This window comes from Silurus meridionalis, chromosome 13 (assembly GCF_014805685.1).
Source record: "Silurus meridionalis isolate SWU-2019-XX chromosome 13, ASM1480568v1, whole genome shotgun sequence".
Classification (NCBI taxonomy): Eukaryota; Metazoa; Chordata; class Actinopteri; order Siluriformes; family Siluridae; genus Silurus; species Silurus meridionalis.
This window is the reverse complement of record NC_060896.1, coordinates 11,345,941-11,366,388: the sequence shown is the minus strand read 5'-3', so window position 1 is coordinate 11,366,388 and position 20,448 is coordinate 11,345,941. Positions and strand designations below refer to the sequence as shown.

The following is a 20,448-nucleotide window of genomic DNA, read 5'->3' as shown; positions in this document are numbered from 1 at the left end:
ATGTTTCATTAGCTTTGGCATAAACACAAACACACTGGGCTTAATCATTCCCTCAACAACAATTTGCCTCTAAATAATAAACAGCTGCACACATCTCTCTCACAATCTGTATATGCTGCATTCACAGTGATGAACAGAAAACTGTCCACTTACTACTTCAGACATGCTTACTACCTCAAACGGTCAGTAGATTTATTTATAAGCCATATTTTTTTTTAGGATTCATCACTTACTACTTCTATACATTGCTTAATTTTCCCTCAAGGTGTCTACTAAATTTTTTTTAACGCTTACATGTTTTATTAAATCCTTGCAAAGTGTCGTTCTTTACCACTCCACCTTAAAGACGTCTTTTAAAATTCATTCGCTTGCTAATAAAGAAGTGACAAGCATTTTGTCAGCATCAGTCTTCTATAACCAGAACCAGAAATGCACTTATTCATTATTAATAGTCACTGAAATATATATATATATTTTTTGCGCTTTGTGATACATAAAAAAGTCATTGCAAAATATATCATTTGTGCTTCATCTTGTCCACTGTGCTGATTATTATCACAGGAACAACTCAATAATCAGAGAATTCAGCACAGTAATATGCCTACATTTTAACAACACTCAGCACAATAATCTGCCTAAGGATTTCCAATGATTCAATGCAGTATGCGGTTTTTATAGCTCTGATAATATAATTCCATTTGCTCAATACTGCAGAAACATTATGAAAATGAAAACAATTTTATTGAATGCATCAATAAAATACACATCGCTAAATACAGCGACCTGCATATCGCCAAATCCAACGAATCTCACTCTACAGGCTGTCTAGCTAGCTAATTGAAGTACCTGTACATCAACTGAATGATCATGTGCAATCACTAACAACATGTGCGTATTTGTACGTGTTCTTTTTATGTTTTATTATAATTCTGTGTATTTTGTTTTCCAGCTTGTCAAAAGCATTATTCTGACAGACAAGCTCATATACAGGACAATAAATATACACTCAGAGGTACACAGACTCTCTTTACTACTCATTATAACCAAATTTAAAACTTTCAATTAGTGTCTATTTTACGTTTTCAGTTCACATATGTGTAACAGTACCACGTCTATCATTCACCAGCATCCCATCACTCAAAACTCTAATTAATGCCTCACCTGTTTTGCAAGAACATATACCTAAATGTGAGTTTGATTTGTGTATGTTCTCTTTTTATATTTCCTGTCTCCTCTGATTGGCTGTATTTCCTGCTATTCACCATGTATTTGAAATACTTTCATGCCAAGCTTGATAAAGCTTGGTTGGGGCAGGGTGATGTCTGATGCATAAAAATGGGCTTATAACAAATACACACATTTTTCCCACCAATTCATGGGAATAGCCTGTGCTCTGAGGACATCCCCTACCTGATCTCCATGCTGTGTCTCTGTAGTACTGCGTCAATCTGATCTTGGTGCGACTGGCAAAGGGCCTGGAAGCTCCACAGCTGTGTTGAGTATGCAGAGAGTTTTCCTGAGGCACCGTTTTGCTCTCCGTTCAGCTTTATCAAGTTTGGATTTACTGCCAGAACAGAAGACCTGCATAAAATATTTTAAGAACAAACAAATTAATGAATAAATAAATCAAATAAACTAAGTTCATTCACCTGATTAAATAGATAACACTGTAAAAATGAGATGGGCATGTAAGAAGTGACTGACATGTCACTGAATTTTGTCTCTGCACATAAATAAAATTGAAATCATTTGCCGAATCGAGAGACAAATAAATTATCTTCATGATTTAACATTGAAAATGAAGAGAGAGATTTTCCCTTTTTTTAAAGCTGATTCCAAGAATGTAAATACACTTTATGTACACTACATCAAGAGGATTAATACTGTATCAACTGTACCCAGGGAAATTCTATATCAAGGAAACTATATTTTCGTATCTCTCCCCCACCCCTCTCTTTCTCTCCCTCTCATTCTTTTCCCCCAACTCAACTGCAGAATATTTACATTGAGCACATGAAATCAGTTAAGAAATGGAGATGAAATGTTTAATGAGTTTGACATTTCAAACACAGGAGAGTCCGCAGGCCGTCTGCGTGCAGAGCAAAGAGCTTTAGTCAAAGTTGGCTCCTCGCGGAGAGAAACGGTGATGACACTTTTGAATTAGAAGTGAAAAGGGCTCTGTTGGCCTCTGTCCAGTCTCGAGGCTGCCAATCACAAAGAGTCCATTTTCCTTTTCTTTCCCAAAATCGTACGACATCAGACTCGAGTGCTTTGGGCTGTGGCAACATTTGCGTGGATGTGCATGTGTATAAGAAAAAGAAATTGATATATACTAAGTAAGCTTGAAACGCAATATTATTTACATCATGTTCAGAATAACAGAAAACTCTGTAGGATTTGGTCTTAGTATGCTTTAAGTAAAGTAGATAAAATATTAACATTACAGGCTGTAATATACATTCTGTAATAATGAAGTTGACTGTATACCCTGTAATGGAAGTTTGTCCATGAACATATCATATAGTACTGAAATAAGGCCCAATGTGTGGCTCATATGGCTGTCAGAACGGATGGATCGAAGATTCAACAGGCCCGCCGTGCAAAACAGTGTGCCTAAGATCACGACTAAATCCATAAATCACTTAGTGAAAACTTCCCTGCAAACACAGGCTCATACAGCAGAAAGATTTATGGAGGTAAAATCCCTCTTCTTTCTCTCTGTTCCTGCTTGTGATATTCTTCAGTGCTTTTAATTTTGCTGCTGTTATCATTGGCTGCAGATTAAAAAACCTGAGGACAGCAGTGAAAACAGAGAGCGTAATACCACTGCTGTCATTGAGGGTTAGATAAAGTTCATCCCAATAATGAGCGCAACCTGAACGAATTCCCTGTCTGCACAATGCATATGCGAGACACATAGAGAGGATTTTGATTGACATTCCTATCTCTGTCATGATGATCTCATTTATAAATGGAGTACAACAAATACATGTTTAAAAGGAGCTTACAAGTATATGTGAGTTAAAAATATCTCATTACTATGTATTGCCCATGCAATTAGATAAAGGGTCTATACAAACTGCGATATAAAAACTACAAACTACATTATTAATGAAGTTAACACTACTTAACACGAATACAGGTTAATACTACTGCACATTTAAAACCTTTTTAAAATATGCAAAATCACATCAATTTACTTGTTGTCATCTTCAAAACTCCCACTTTATCCATAATTCTTTTACATTTTTATCATTCACATCATTCTGTTTAAGTGCATGTAAAACAAAACAGCCAGCGTAGGGCTGTAAGGCATGTGCTTCGCAAATATTCTTCTGCTGAGTAAATATTTTAAAGAATTACAAGCACTTAAGTCCACGTGCAGATAGATGTCACCAGGTAATCCAATAACTGACACGCTGATACACTAGCTAGCCTGGTGTCCCGGCCCGGAAACTCCATGTTAAAGTGGAATGTTTATTCTCCCGAGTTTGCCTGATCCATCAGTGTATCTCCATTCATGTTACACTCTGGGACACGCTTCAAATGTTAGTGTCTTTTGCTGGAACGTACACATAGCTGTGTCTGCCAATAAAAAAAACTAACTTTTCCGTTACAACAGGAGGTCGGGTTGCCCTTCTATTTTATTAAAGTACTAGGGCTCTCGGATTGTTCACATCTTTGACATTATAATGTCGAATAGATGTGTGCAGGCGATTGCTAACATAAAAAAAACAATCCTTCAGTAAAACCTGCAGTATTAACCTCACCTCCAGTCATTTTCCTGCTGTACGGGATTATCAGTAATGCTGAGCTCCTGAAGATGAGCGCATCCCTGAAGACTCATACAAATGTTCCTCAGCTCTAGAAGAGAGGTAGAGGTGTTTATATTCTCTTTTACAGAAGAAATAATGATGCATAATCTTATTGCAGATACAAATCTAATCATAGACATGTGAAGCTTCGCAACTATTATCTGTTTATTTAGAAATTAAACTGAACTGCTTTCTGATTAAAACATTTTTTTAAATATTGGGATAGATTTCATTTAATAAATCACTTCTTTACACCAATCCAATATATGATATAAAATTGTGTTATTAATATTAACTTGGGAAAATAAATCAAATGTAATGTGAATGAGCCTCAATAACAGCATGTCCCGATGTGTTTTATTCCTCTTATACCACAATCATTTGCCAATGATTACAATTTTGTATTTACTAAAGAACAACATATCATTTTCCCCACTTATAGTTACACTCAATGCTGCAGACCATCTACTAAACAAGCTTATATGATGTAATAGCAGCTATAAGCAATCATTCCCTCACCAGGCTCCTTTTCTTTTTTCTTTGAAGAAATTAAGAAAAAAGTTCCCCATGGAGGAGGTCATTGGTACAAAATGTAACTTTGTAGCAAACCATGCTAAAAGAATGTCTTCTTTCAGAAAACTATATCATTAATCAATATCATTTTTATGTTTAAACAATAATCTTTTTTTATTTTATTTATTAGTATTATACACATTCGTAGCTTAGCTGTTACAATTCAAATAATAATAATAGAACATGTGCATTAATATAAACCAGTGCTTATAAACTATTTATAACATCTTATAAGCATTGTGACGTGAGAACTGTGCTGTGGTTTAAACATAGAACCTTATTTATTTAGTCATTTTCCTACCTGAGAGGCAGTTGTGACTAACATTAAGTGTCTTCAATGAAAGCAAGTCCACTAGCAGTGGTAGCTGGGTGATACTGAAAAAGAATTTGAACACAATCAGTGTGATAAAACTGAAAAGAAGATAAAAAAAAATGAGACAGTGAAAAAATACAGAAATAATCACATAAGCTAGACAGCATGGTACAGGTAGAGCGCACCCACCTGTTCTGAGACACAGACAGACACCACAGCAGAGGCAGCCAGCAGCTATCCAGGCCATGCAGAGAGCAGATGCTGTTATCATCCAGATATAGCTCCCTCAACAGGACATGGTTCTTAAGCATAGGCAGCTATGCCAAAGACAAAAAAAATAAGTATAAAACCAAACTGCCAAAATACCATCCTGATCATGTCAAGCATTAAATGTCCCATGAGCTGAGAAACACAAGCCTCACCCTAAATATGAAACCACAAGACCACATTTCTGAGCTCTGAGCCAGACTGGCAGTGGAAATTGAATTAAAGTGACGGCAGACGCTAACAGGAGGTGAATGGATGAGCCGTTTTTAATGCGACGATGATGTAAACAATAGTCGTCGTCAGTAGGGCTCTGTCTTTTCTCGGATCCTACTCTGGTGATTAAAAGGACATTGTGTATGTGTATATATATACATCTATTTAATTCTGGAAAGCTTAAAACTCTAAACAGAGCTCCTTCATGTGGCTGTTCGCCTCATTTTAATTAGCCGTGACACAAAAAAGCACAGTGAAACAAAAATTACATCAGTTAAAAGGCAATTCAGAATAATGAGATGTCACTAAATATTACTCAGTAGAATGAACTTGTTTTCTCCTCCTTTATGAGATTTGCAATGTATTCCTATACGATTGTGTGTCATTATCATTTAAGGAATACAATCTGCAATTTTTGACATAGCCCTGAAGAGAGTTTAAATCTTGTGTACGTCACCAAAATGTGCGGGAAACAGTTTGGTTTTTTAAAGCGCACGATGAACAAGGCCAACCATCCATGCTTATGAGACACCAGAATGAAGCATTAACAACAGATCACTGTTTAGCCTGCCATACAGTCTGGACACAATATGACCGTAATATTTGTAATCATGTACAGTATAAAATTAAAGGGATACAAAGTTGTAACTGTCTTTTTTCCATTTTCCTTCTTTGAATCTATTTGGCCTTCTTTCAGATTGTTTGCATCTGTTTTGCATGCATTGGAGCCGAAATATTGCGGAATCAAACAAAATAGTCACTACAGCAGCCAATTTTTAATGCATGTGTGCTGCGGATGGCGAGGTATCAAAATCACATGACAAAGAAAAGCCACATTTGTTAACATATTTGTGTATTGTCATAGTGTTTATAGAGTAAATGTTTACATTTTCAATACATTTGCTCATCGGCCTGATGCTTTTATCCAAAGACCCTTAAAAATTAGACAGGATTCAAATGAGCATATGACGATTAAAGACACAGGATCCCGATCAAGGCAACTTTCCCTTGATGGGATTAGAACACATAACCTTCCGATCAGCAACTCAGCCAGTAGACCATCGGTTCACAAGAATTTTATCCTGTCAGTGTTGCTGTGTTTAACCTGCCTATTTTGTTTATATTTTGGGGGACAGAAGTAAGAGGGGACAGAAGTTCCAGAAAATAAATCTAAGAAGGCATCTGAAGGAATTATCTCACCATCTCCTTATTTTAAATGTTGTGCTTGTGTATCATTTTATTCACCTCGGTCAGGTTGTTCCCTCTCAGATCCAGCATGTTGAGCAGAGCGCAGTTCTCCAGGCCTTCCACATGACTGAGGTGGTTATACGAGCAATCCACATGCAAAAGCGTAAAAGCTTCACTGAGTCCTTTCGTGCTGATCAACTGGTTATGGTCAACTTTCAGGCGGTGAAGCTTTTTCAGAGATCCCAAACCACCTAACAGAAACAACAGCATTCATATAGGAGAGAGCAAGTAGAAATCTAACATCAGCCACACTGAAATCTGATTTCAGATTATGAGAGCTGAAAGTAAGTAGGATTTGAGAGCATTTAACCTTTGGCTTATGAAGGATTTATTCATGACTACTGAAGAGTAGGTCACAAATCGCTACAGAGAAAGCTACGTAATAAGACAATGCTGCCATCTAGTGGAACACAAACAGGTTTCAGGACATAAAAAGGTAGGTAGTTATTTATATCTTTTTATTATTCTTTTGTTTCCTTTACTTCTTTTGGCTATGACTGTTTAAGAAGGGTCTAAAAAGCATTGTGGCCAAATTTCAGGTAATGCTCTAGCACCACCATCAGCTTGTATATGGGCCATATTTAAACCATGATGAATGGTTCTGAACTTTGTGTTCCTTTTTCTCCTTGGTTGAAATTAGTTCAGTGCACCCTATGACATCAATTTCCACCAGATTCCATGCCAATTTCGGTCAAAATAGCACATTAAAAATATAATAAAGTCAATAACTATATGGTTGTTACTGTCAATATGCAAAATCAAGATAAGAAATATTTGTTTTTCTTTTTTTTTTTTAAGAAAACCTATTTTTGAGCAGTGAAAAGAATAAGAGTGTTAAATGAAAGGTTTTTAGACAGCTACACTGAAGTCTACTGCAGTCTAAATGTCTGAACTTCCGACAGGAAGTGTTGCCAATGATTTCAAACATGTTCAGCCTTAAGTAAATCACTTACTGATGCGGGAGATGACATTATGGGAAAGCTGAAGCACAGTCAGGTTTACAGCATCGTCCAGACCATGGATGCTCATAAGGTGGTTCCTTCCCAAAAGCAAAACCTCAAGTCTTTCCAGACCCCCGCAGTCAACATATGTGATATAGTTTTCCTTGAGAAAGAACAGGAAGCTTTTAAAGACACGATTCCTATATGACCACGACAGCCATTCGAGAGCACTAGTGCATACCTGTAAGTCAATATGCCGAAGTTCGGTGCACTGGTTAAGTCCATCCAGGGCTTGAAGTTTGCATCGTCTGAGTGTCAGACTCTGTAACATGCTACACTCAGACAGTGTGGAGAGACTGCAGCTGGACAAATCCTCCAGAGTTACTGAAGTTACCTGGTATGGTGTTGATAGGAGTAACACTGTTTAGGATTTCATTACAATATTATTATATATGTTTATGCCTGTCTCTTTATTAAGCACTTTATATAAGATGGTAGAGGAGGTGGTACTGTAGCTTAGTAGTTAAGGTATTGGACTTTGGCTCAGAAGATCATGAGTCCAATTCCCAGTCACACCAATCTGACACACTTGGGCCCCTGTGCAGGGTCCTTAAGTTGTATGAATTAAATAAATGTAATTTACTCTGGATAAGGACATCTGCCACATATTAAATATAAGAGAATACCTTTTTAATTATCCCACCATGCAGTAGTTTGCATATCCTGACTGCCTGATTTGATGCTGTTTAATGCTTAATTCTGATTGGTCAGAAGGTGTTGATTACATTTCTACAACAATGACATTAGTTCAGGTGCAAGTCACTGGTTATATCAATGTGACTCTCAATCATACACATTACAATTTTTATCAATTTTATAACTTATAGACTTGAACAGCAATTAAATGCACTTCAAATAAACTAATACAAAACTGTGTATCTCTCATCTGTAAGGAGGAAGAAGTCTCTAGTTTCAGTGCTTTTAACTTCTTAGTATTTTAATAGGGCAAAGTATTTCCAGCAGAGGGCCAATGTCTCAAAAACATGACAAAGACTGGTGAGGGAAATTATAGGGTGGCAATAATATTAGTGAAAACAGTAACTGACTTGTTTTATGAATGTGCAACAAACTAAAATGCTTTATATACTGTATCATTCTTAAATAATAGGGTTTTTGGCTGCTAGGGAATAAAAAGTATGAATACATAGGGTATTGCTATTATTGGAAAATAATAACTTTGGGATTGTGACTGTGACTGCGTCAATCTACATCATGAATAGACTACAGATACAGTGAATAGGGATTAGGATTGTTCTTACTATAAATGAATGAATGAATGAATGAATGAATGAATGAATGAATGAATGAATGAATGAATGAATGACTAAGAAGTTGTGCTACCTGTTTAAGAGAGCTCCAGGGACCGAACCTGAGAATAGTGTCCACAGGTAACGGTAGCAGGTTGTGTCCTGAAGCTTTCCTATGAACCCTCCTCTTGGGTGCAGAACTGAGCACCTTCCTTTTGTTCTGCATGGAGAGCTTGGACCAAGGAGTGCAGTTCATCATCCAGGCTAATCGCTTTTGCTCAGTGCATTCAGGAAGACATGCAGAGCTCGAGTCATCCAGAGCACACTGCAACTCTCTGTTATCTATTAAACTTTCCTCTCCAATTGGACTCAATGCTACACTGCTGTCATCAGGACACAGGGTGGACAGGGTTGATACAAGTTGGCAGCTGAGCTGCTTGTCCTGCTCATTTCTGGAGCACAGAGGTTTGGCTAAGTCACTTTTGGACATACTGAGTGACTGAGAAAAACATATCTGGGATTCATTATCACTAAATTTCTCTGCGTTCCCCCATTTTGTAGTATTCCTGCTCTCCTTGTCAGTCTCGGGATTTTCTGTCTGATCAACAAGTCCATTTAGATTGTGCTTATTTAGCTTTCGTTCCTCCATATTCTGTTCATCATTTCTCAACATGATCATGTCCTTTCCTTTGATGTTCTTTTCCTTAAGTTTTGTTATTTGTCCTTTTTCAGTTTTATTCTTTTTAACTTGTTCCTTTTGCTTTACACCTATCTCCTCTACAAATTGTTTTCCATTCAACTTTTCATGTTTTTCCTCTTCCTCTTTTTTTCCCCCTTTTTCTTCCTCTTCTTTTATTTTATTTTCCTCCTCCATTCTCCTCCCTTTCATTCGTTTCTGGTTTTCTTCCTCTATTCTTATTCTTTCATCCTCTGTTCTCTTTGTTTCTTTTACTACTTTTCTCTCCACCTCTTCCTTCTCTACCTGTAACTTCTTTTCCTTCTCCACTCTCCTGATTTCCATCTTTTCTTCTCCTCTTCCTCTCGCCTTTTCTGTTCATTTTCAACCCTCTTTGCTTCTTCTACATATTTTCTTTTCTCTCCTCGTGCACTGTTCTTATTTCCATAATTTTTGCTTTTCATTATCATTTCTTTTGCTTTCACCTTCAGTCCTTGCTTTTCTTCTGCTTTTCTTGTCTTCTCTTCATCCTCCTGTGCTTTTCTTAGTACTTTCTTCACTCTTTTATTTTCTATCCTTTCCAGGAATTCCACCTCATCTTTCTTTTTATTTCATCCCCAATTCTTTTTCTTTTCATTTTCTGTTCCTCAGTCTCCTTTACATTTCTCCTTTCTTCATCCAGTCTGCACTCTTCTCTCCCATCTGGTGATTTTGCCTCCTCTTTTCTTTTTCCTCTTCTTTAATTTCCTCCTCCCCATGCATTTTCTCCTTTCCTCTACTATAGTCATTTCTTCCATCCTTTTCTGCTTCCCCTCCTCCTTTCTTTTCCTTTCATACTCTCTCCTCTTAGCATCTTCCTTTTCTTTTTTCTTTTCTGCTCCTCCAGCTTGCGCTCCCTCTCCAGGCGATGGCGCTCCTGCTCTTTGGCTCTCTCATACTCGGCTCTTCTCCTCTCTGCCTCTTCTCTGTGAAGCTGTTCCTCCAGCTCCACCTTCCTTCTCTCCTTCTCCCACTCCATCTTCATTCGTTCCTCCCTTTCCTGCCTCTGTTCCCTTTCTTCTTCTCTCTTCCTGATAAGTGCTTGTTTGCTCCAGCGACGCACCTGTGTCCCTCTGAAAGCTGCCTGTAACTTTGTTGCGGCTGCAATGCACCGTGCCTCAGATCTCCTCGCCTCTTCCTGCTGTACTTCCTTAAAACTCGTCTCTCCTCCGCTATCTGTTCTTCTAATTTCTGGATCAGCTCCTGAGACACAATTACATTCAAGCATATTTTGAAAATCTATTCAAGCAGTTTGTCTATACATTCAAAATTAAAGTATTTTGAAAAGATATACAATTGAAAAGAATGCTGCTATACCAACATGAGAAACAATGGGGTGAAACGCATGCTCTCGTTCTTTATTCCTCTTGCACCACAATAATTTGCCAATGTTTATATTTATTATAGAATTATATAATCCCACATTTATAGGCATAAAAAAGAGAAAAAGAATAGGATAGGTATCATAAAGGCTTTTACAAGTGAGAATGTTCTTCCGCATTGAACATAACTATAAATAAATAAAAAATCATAATTGAGCATGATTGACAAATTACTCTGATATTTAAAAAAATGCATACATTTCAGAACATGCTGTTATTGGAATTTTATTTTTGTCGCTTCCTTTTGATATACATACATGGGCAGGTGTTTTAAACAGCGTTCACACTCACCTGCTGTTTTACTATTTCAAGTTGAAAGCTTTGGTTTATTTCACCATCTCCTTCAGGTTGCAAATATTCAAACTGCAAATGAATATGGAAAGGGATTGAGTTTTCATTCTTCCACCAAAAGAAAGTCTACAGCGATTTCATGCAGCTCTTACACAAACAGATGTACCTGATTCGTTATTTCGTTCCTCTTCAGCTCCTCTCTAAACTGCTCAGTTCTGCGCTTCTTCTTCTTCTTCTTCTCTGGCTGACTTCAGACACTGCTCCTTCTCTGCCTCAAGCTCAGCCAGTCTCTGCTCCTCCTCTTTCCTCAGGTTCTCATCCAGCTGTCTCCATTCAAGCATTAGTTGTCTTTCAGTATCCTTGTGTGTGTCATATTCAATATCTGATATCAACAAATACATCCACAAGCTTTAGAATCCTACAAATTCATTAAAATGGGTTCTACATGTCAAAATAACAAGTAAAAGCCAAAATTCGAGTACAGTAGAATATAAAATATCGGCTGATATATTTTAGCAACCTTTTTCTCATATTTTTCATACATTTTCATATATATATATATATATATATATATATATATATATATATATATATATATATATATATATATATATATATATGATATTTATAATTATATATAATATTTTATTATATAATATATTATTATATTATATTTATTCAGGGTTTTTTTAACACCATCCTGAACCAGCAGAGGTTGTTTAAACTAGAATAGCAAAACACAGTCACAAACACTGTACACACAGACTTTAATTAACCTCCTATAACACACCTACTTTTAACTTAATAATCAGAGGTTTATCAGCTAATTAATTAAACCAGTAAAGTTAATGCATGCTATAGAGCTAAGCAATACTAATTATTTAATAAAAGCGTTGTTCTTGTCTTTAGGGGATCCAAATTTAGGTTCAAATCTATAGTTTCCGATTGAATTTATTGAATAATGGATGAGACTTGAGGTAAGTAAGTGCAATCTTTAGACTATCGATATCAATTTGGTTTAATGTTGGCTTTACAGGCTGGCACAGTGGTTTAATGGATATTGTGGCCACCTCATAATTTCAGGGTTACTATATAAGCACTACCTTTCATTACCTAATCCTTACATTCTGCAAGATATCTAAATAACATAATAGTCTTGTCTATCAACTGCACTAAAACACTTTGTTGCACTGTATTTTTAAGGGGGCTTAAATTGCTACTAATCAAAATTTGATTCCATGTGCAATGACCATAAAGCATATTCTATCTGTCTCTTCTTGTGACATGGTGAATCTGAATATGCTCCACATCCACCATGACCCTGAATAGGATCAATAACTTTCTGAAGATAAATGAATGAATGTTTGGTTTATGAACACAATAGAGCCAACATCTTGTTTGAACCTGACCCTTTATCCCATACATGGTTTCTAAACATTCTTAAAGTTGGTTCAGTTTTGCTGCTTATAACCTCTCATTCTCTAAGAAGGCCTTCCACTAAATGTTGGAGGGTGGAAGTGGTTGATTTGTGCTCATTCAGCTACAAGATCAGATAGTTATGTCTGACGAGACTATATAGATTCTATATAATTGCTGAATAATGTGCTCTGATATTCAGGATTTTGATTTTTCGTAATATTTTGAATCTTGTCCTTCCCAGATTCGGTAAACTCCATTTGGCTTATAATATCCACATTGTATATAGTTATGCATCCAACAGCCATTTTGTTAGAATAAAAATGTACTAGTCTCTTTCTCTATCACCCTTTTTTTCTCTCAATCATGCAAACCAACCATAATCTCCAGTCGAGTCATGAGATTCACATGAAAGGCTTACTTCCTCTTCAAGCTCAGACATTATCTGCAAAAAAAAAAACATAGACATATATATACACACACATTTATTGAATTTCTTTCATTTGAAATCACACCAAGGAAAACACATCAAGAGCACAATTCAGCTACCCGTTCCTCCCCAGAAATGAGTGCTTTTACAATCCCATGCACTTCTAAGTCCACTAAGCTACAACAAAGCAATAAACTCTGGCTTACTCTTTCCTTCAACTGTAATGGATCCTCGTCGAAATCGGATCCTAGTTCATTCGAAAGATCAGCATGCTGCCTCGTGCTGAACATCTCATTACACATGCTCTCTGCATATACAATACATTTGAATTAAACTGTGACAACAGGCAAACAACTGTTTTTATTTCAATGATAAAACCAGAACTCACCAAGATCTTCAACATCTTCAAGGATGAGCTGCTCAAAAGCATTTAGTCTGCTACTTGAAACTTGGAAGTAGGTGAACACTGAGGCAGGGATGTCATTGTTTAGCTGTAGTTTGAGAAGAATGTAAAAAAAAAGAAGAAAAACACACAGACAACTCAAATTCATGCAGTAGTCAGTTCCTTTACAGAACATTATGTAGTTTTATATTAAGCTGCATGCAAAAGGTAACACACACACACACACACACACACACACACACACCTTTTCATCAGATGCAGTAAAATCTTCCTCAATGTCTGTGTCACTTTCAGAGCCCATGTCAGACAGATTCACGCTCACCTTCTCCAGCTCTTCTTCTAGAGCTTCTTCAATGCCATGCACATCCATCCTAATCAAAGTAAAGTTCTTTTGTCTGTTACTGTATATAGTTAACATCATTTAGCCTTACCATTTAGACCACTTCAGTAACTGTACTTTTCTATCATGTTCAACTATTGCTTTATTTTTACTATATTATTGTTATTGTTATTTTAAAACATAAAATCTTTTAAAGTACTTGTTACAAATCTCAGTGGTCTCTTTCTCACTTCATTTATTTCTCATTCAATCCATGACTGAACTCTATACACTTATAAGGCTCAGTTTAGTATCTTATTATTAAATTCATCATCCAATAATGTTAATTAATGTACACAATTAGGAATATAACTGAATTTATTTTCTAACATGATCGTCAGATGCTTCAAACCCAGCCATTAGGGAGGCACAAGCCAGTGCACTCTTAGTGCCGGTCCCAAGCCTGAATAAATGGGGAGGGTTGCGTAAGGAAGGGCATCCAGCGCAAAACATGTGCCAAATCGAATATGCGGATCACAAATAAGAATTTCATACCGGATCGGTCGAGGCCCGGGTTAACAAGGACCGACACAAGTATCGTTAGCCGACAGGGTACCAGTAGAAATTGGGCTACTGGCCGAAGGAGGAAAAGGAGAGGAGGAAGACGTCTAAAGAAACAGCAGGAAAAGGAAAAGTGGAGGAGAGTGTAGGTTCGGGTTGGTACTTTAAATGTTGGCACTATGACTGGTAAAGGGAAAGAGATAGCTGATATGATGGAGAGGAGAAAGGTAGCTATGTTGTGTGTTCAGGAGACCAAGTGGAAAGGGAGTAAGGCCAGGAACATTTGGAGGAGGGTTTAAACTGTTCTATCATGGTGTGGATGGAAAGAAAAATGGTGTAGGGGTGATTCGGAAGGAAGAGTACAGTAAGAGTGGAGTGGAGGTGCAGAGAGTTTCTGATGTGGGGTGAGGAGCGTGAAGCTGGAAGTTGAAGGGATGATGATAAATGTCATCAATGCCTATGCTCCACAAGTTGGCTGTGAGATGAAGGAGAAGGAAAGATTCTGGAGTGAACTAGATGAAGTGGTAGATGGTGTACCTAGGAAAGAACGATTGGTGATTTGGGCAGACTTTATTGGGCATGTAGGTGAAGGGAACAGAGGTGATGAGGAGGTGATGGGTAGGTATGGCCTTAAGGAGAGGAATGTGGAAGGGCAGATGGTGGTGGATTTTGCTAAAAGGATGGAAATGGCAGTGGTGAATACGTATTTTAAGAAGAAGGAGGATCATAGGGTGACCTATAAGAGTGGAGGAAGGTGCACACAGGTGGACTATGTTCTATGCAGGAGATGCAACCTGAAGGAGATTGGAGACTGTAAGGTGTTGGCAGGGGACAGTGTAGCTAGACAGCATCGGATGGTGGTCTGTAGGATGGTTTTGGTGGTGAAGAAGAAGAGGAGGAGAGTGAGGACTGATAGAAGAATAAGATGGTGGAAGCTAAAGGAGGAAGAGTGTAGTGTGAGGTTCAGGGAAGAGGTCAGACAAGGGTTTGGTGGTGGTGAAGAGGTGTATCCAACAACTACTGCAGGAGTGATGAGGATGGCAGCTAGAAAAGTACTTGGTGTGACATCTGGAAATAGAAAGGAAGACAAGGAGACGTGGTGGTGGAATGAGGAAGTGCAGGAGAGCATAAGGAGAAAGAGGTTGGCAAAACAGAAGTGGGATAGACAGAGTGATGAGAAAAGTAGGCAGGAGTACAAGGAGATGCGGCAGCAGGTAAAGAGGCATGTGGTGAAAGCCAAGGAAAAGGCATATGAGGAGCTGTAGGAGATGTTGGACACTAAGGAAGGGGAAAAGGATTTATACCGATTGGCCAGGCAGAGGGACCGAGCTGGGAAGAATGTACTGAAAGTTAAAGCAATAAAGAATGAAGATGGAAATGTGTTGACTAGTGAGGAGAGTGTGTTGAGAAGGTGGAGGGAGTATTTTGAGCAGCTGATGAATGAGGAAAATCAGAGAGAGAAGGTTGGATGATGTGAAGTTAGTGAAGCAAGATGTAGATAGGATTAGTAAGGAGGAAGTGAGAGCAGCGATTAAGAGGATGAAAAGTGGAAAGTCGTTTGGACCAGATGACATACCGGTAGAAGCGTGGAGATGTTTAGGAGAGATGGCAGTGGAGTTTTTAACCAGATTGTTTAACAAGATTCTGGATGGTGAGAGGATGCCTGAGGAATGGAGAAGGAGTTTGCTGGTACCGATCTTTAAGCAAAAGGGAGATGTGCAGACCTGCAGTAACTACAGGGGAATTAAGTTGATCAGTCACATCATGAAGTTATGGGAAAGAGTAGAGGAAGCCAGGCTAAGAGAAGAGGTGACCATCTGTGAGCAACAGTATGGTTTCATCCCGAGGAAGAGCACCACAGACGCATTATTTGCTTTGAGGATGTTGATGGAGAAGTATAGAGAAGGACAGAAGGAATTGCATTGTGTATTTGTGGATTTAGAGAAAGTGTACGACAGAGTGCCAAGAGAGGAGTTGTGGTATTGTATGAGGAAGTCTGGTGTGTCAGAGAAGTATGTGAGGGTGGTGCAGGACATGTATGAGGACAGTGTGACAGCAGTGAATTGTGCAGTAGGAAAGACAGACTGGTTCAGGGTGAAGGTTGGACTGCATCAAGGATCGGCCCTGAGCCCTTTCCTGTTTGCAGTGGTGATGGACAGGTTGACGGACGAGGTCAGACAGGAGTCTCCCTGGACTATGATGTTTGCAGATGATATTGTGATTTGTGGTGAAAGTAGTGAGCAGGTTGAGAAAAGCCTGGAGAGGTGGAGATATGTGCTGGACAGAAGGGGAATGAAAGTCAGTAGGAGTAAGACAGAGTACATGTGTGTGAATGAGAGGGAGGGCAGTGGAGTGGTGCGGTTACAGGGAGAAGAGGTGGCGAAGGTGGAGGAGTTCAGGTACCTGGGGTCAACAGTGCAAAGTAATAGAGGGTGTGTTAGAGAAGTGAAGAAAAGAGTGCAGGCAGGGTGGAGTGGGTGGAGACGAGTGACAGGAGTGATTTGTGATAGTAGGGTATCTGCAAGAATGAAAGGGAACGTTTATAGGACTGTGGTGAGACCTGCGATGTTGTATGGATTAGAAACAGTGGCATTGAGTAAAAGACAGGAGGCAGAACTGGAGGTAGCTGAGCTGAAGATACTGAGGTTTTCGTTGGGAGTGATGAGGATGTACAGGATTAGAAATTAGTTTATTAGAGGGACAGCACATGTAGGATGTTTTGGTGACAAGGTGAGGGAGGCGAGATTGAAATGGTTTGGACATGTGCATAGAAGGAACATGAGTTATATTGGTAGAAGAATGCTGAGGATGGAGCCACCAGGTAGGAGGAGAAGAGGAAGGCCAAGGAGAAGGTTCATGGATGTGGTGAGGGAAGACATGCAGGTAGTTGGTGTGAAAGAGGCAGATGTAGAGGACAGGGTGGTATGGAGACAGATGATCCGCTGTGGCGACCCCTAATGGGAGCAGCCAAAAGAAGAAGAAGAAGAAGAAGAAGAAGATCATCAGATGCTTCACAATGTAGTTAGTGCTTAATCTGTGGACATTTAAAGATACCTGTGCAAAGGACAAAAAACACCGGACTCTTGCTCAGTGGGAGAAAGTCATCTTTTCGGATGAAAGGAAAAAAAAAATGTGCATTTAATTTGGAAATCAAGGTCCCAGAGTCTGGAGGAAGAGAGGAGTGGCACAAAATCCAAATTGTTTGAGGTCCAGTGTAAGGTTTGCACAGTCGTGTCATCTGCTGGTTTTGGTCCACTTTGTTTTATCAAGTCCAAGGTCAGCACAGCCGTTTTAGAGCACTTCATGCTACCCTCTGCTTAATGGAGATGCTGATTTAATTTTCCAGCAGGATTTGGCACCTGCCCACACTGCCAAAAGCACCAAAAGGTGGTTAAATGACCATGGTGTTGGAGTGCTTGACTGGCCAGCAAACTCACCAGACCTGAATCCCATAGAGAATCTATGGGTTACTGTCAAGAGGAAAAAGAGAATCGAGAGACCAATAAATGCAGATAAGATGAAGGCCACTGTCAATGAATCCTGGACTTCCATACCACCTCAGCAGTGCCACAGACTGACACCTCCATGCCACACCGAATTCAGGCAGTAATTAAAGCAAAAGGAGCCCCTACCAGCTATTGAGGATATATACAGTAAATGAACATACTTTCCAGAAGGCCAACAATTTACTAAAAATGTTTATCGATTTATCGGTCTTTTGATGTATTAATTTTTTTTTAGATTTCTTTTGGGGTTTTGTAAAATTTGAGCCTACAATCATCCAAATTACAAGAAATAAAAAGTTGAAATATATCAGTCTGTGTGTAATGATATATAAAATATACAAGTTTCACTTTTTGTATTGAATTACTAAAATAATAATATTCTATTTTTTGAGATGCACCTGTATGTGCATCTCAATACACACACACACACACACACACACACACACACACACACATATATATATATATATATATATATATATATATATATATATATATATATATATATATATATATATATATATAGTAAATGCAAACTGTTATTCATATTGTTGTTTTTCTTATTTTATACGAGCAAATTGTTTTCACAATCACAAATCACTCATTACTAACTACTAACTACCTTCGTGCACTTCTTAGTAAATGTATTAAAATGCTTCTGAATCGCATGTAGGGCACTTTGTATCCCCTAAGCAGGCATTTGTCTTTCTTATACAACAACACACACTGCACGAGTCTACGTTTTCTAGTGTGGCTAAACAGCAAAAGCGCTGTATAAATACCTTTTGGGTCAAAATAAAGACGGCCTCTGATGCGATGTTCTGTTAAAATCCAAATGGTTTTGCTTTTATTGCCGCTAATTTACCAGAGAAACTCGAGTTGGACCGCTACCAGCGTATGTTGCTTTGATGAGTCGCGGTTGCCATAGAAACCAAAATTACCGGGCGCTGTGAGGGACATATGACGTTGTTGTAAATTTGTACAGGATTATTTCAGGATTGAACGCATAATGCAAGGAGTAATGCGCGTGTCTTTGAGATGTTTCTGTTACCACCCACGACATTCAGCATGTAGCAGAGGTGGCAAAAGTACACACATCCTTTACTTAAATAGTACAGATACCCATGTTTTAAAATACTGATTATACTTTTTACTCAATTGAAAGTATAGAGATTTGGGCTCTAAAATGTACTTAAGTAAAAAGTAGTTATTACTTCTACCTGTTTTAGTGTCACGTTGGTAACTTGACCTCACATCATATTAATATTAGGCTGTCAATCAAATTAAATTTGATTTTTATCTGTTCTAAATGTACCATATATTAATACTTTCTGTTTCTTAATACTTTAAACAACACGGACATGGAGAAATATGGATGCAACATAGAGCATGAAGACAAAAAATTCTTGTAAATATTTTTAAGTAATAATGATGGTTTCAATTACGTAAATCATCAGGACACCAAACTGAACCTTTGCTATGTTTCCACACGGACAGTTAATGAGGTGATACCGGAGAAACTGTACCTCTTCAAGTCAAGAAGCTTTTATCATAATCAGTGTTGGGGGTAACGCGTTACAAGTAACGTGCGTTACGTAATAATATTACTTTTCTGGAGTAACGAGTTACACATTAATATCTGAGTTACTTTTTTTTTAAAGTAATGCGAGTTACTTTTCAGTTAAATAATTTTGCATGAAAAAAAAAATACTGAATTAAAATGAACGTAGTCACGTAGAATCGCGCACTCATACGTGCAAACGGCGGGAACAGAAGCTGGTCAGAAGCGGAGATGGCAAACCAGAGAATTACATTACTGTGATGGAAGTATTCTTATTATTTTGAAATAGTCGAGAAAAAGGAGAAAGGAATAATGGTTAAGTGTAGATTATGTGTTGGTGAAAAGCTCTTGTCAACTGCAAAAAAAACACTTTCGAAAAAAAAACCATCTGCATGCAAAGCACAGCACTACAGATGTGTGTGTGTGTGTGTGTGTGTGTGTGTGTGTGTGTGTGTGTGTGTGTGTGTATAATGTTGTATATATGGAAATGGAGACAGAAATATAGAAAACTTTTGCCAACTTTCCACCACTGCAGATCTGCATGGTCACTGATAATAGCGTGAACTTTGTAAAAGCGTTCAGAATGTTTCAAGCTGATGATGAAGCAGAAAATGATGTAGACGAGGACGAGGTCATATTTACGGAATTGCACAAAGTTTTATGAGATGACAGTGAAAGGTATGTTCTCCCTCCACATAACCGGTGTGCAGCCCACACCCTTAACCTTATATACACGAACGATAGTTACATTCCTGATGGCGAAGGCAGATTGCAAAGCAGTGTACAGAAGAGCGACTGGAAAGTAATTAGCCTTGTGGTCAAAATGTAGTCGATCATCTTATTGTTCTCTAAGACGTTATTAAGCATTTTAAATGTTTATATTTTGCCCTAATATAACTGATTTCTTAATGCCAATTATCTATATTACACCTGTTACACATGTAAGGCGTGAAAGAGATACAAGTAACGAAAAGTAACGCAAAAGTAATATAACGCATTACTTTCCATAAAAAGTAACTAAGTAACGTAATTATTTACTTTTTTGGGGAGTAACTCAATATTGTAATGCATTACTTTTAAAAGTAACGTTGCCCAACACTGATCATAATCACACTGATTTATGGTTATGGTATGGTTTTATGGGATTTATAGTATAAATCATACCGATTACATAATCAGAGAATATT

The 20,448-nt window shown here is 38.0% G+C and overlaps 1 protein-coding gene across 1 annotated transcript in view; it reads right to left on the bottom strand.

The window, feature by feature from the left end:
* The window catches only part of lrriq1 (leucine-rich repeats and IQ motif containing 1), a 35,979-nt gene extending 17,389 nt beyond the window's left edge, over positions 1-18,590 (bottom strand). The window contains exons 1-19 of the mRNA XM_046864921.1: positions 18,483-18,590; positions 13,559-13,685; positions 13,300-13,402; positions 13,118-13,218; positions 12,860-12,926; positions 11,277-11,447; positions 11,232-11,242; positions 11,066-11,137; positions 10,525-10,595; positions 10,266-10,465; positions 10,043-10,233; positions 8,772-9,722; positions 7,612-7,764; positions 7,383-7,533; positions 6,427-6,620; positions 4,891-5,018; positions 4,690-4,763; positions 3,771-3,864; positions 1,411-1,581 (exon numbers count right to left, since the gene is read on the bottom strand). Of these exons, the coding sequence (XP_046720877.1) occupies positions 1,411-1,581; positions 3,771-3,864; positions 4,690-4,763; positions 4,891-5,018; positions 6,427-6,620; positions 7,383-7,533; positions 7,612-7,764; positions 8,772-9,722; positions 10,043-10,233; positions 10,266-10,465; positions 10,525-10,595; positions 11,066-11,137; positions 11,232-11,242; positions 11,277-11,447; positions 12,860-12,926; positions 13,118-13,218; positions 13,300-13,402; positions 13,559-13,684 (3,029 nt within the window). The 5' untranslated portion in view covers position 13,685; positions 18,483-18,590. The remainder of the gene's footprint in view (positions 1-1,410; positions 1,582-3,770; positions 3,865-4,689; positions 4,764-4,890; positions 5,019-6,426; positions 6,621-7,382; positions 7,534-7,611; positions 7,765-8,771; positions 9,723-10,042; positions 10,234-10,265; positions 10,466-10,524; positions 10,596-11,065; positions 11,138-11,231; positions 11,243-11,276; positions 11,448-12,859; positions 12,927-13,117; positions 13,219-13,299; positions 13,403-13,558; positions 13,686-18,482) is intronic.
* Between the last annotated feature and the right edge of the window lie 1,858 nt (positions 18,591-20,448).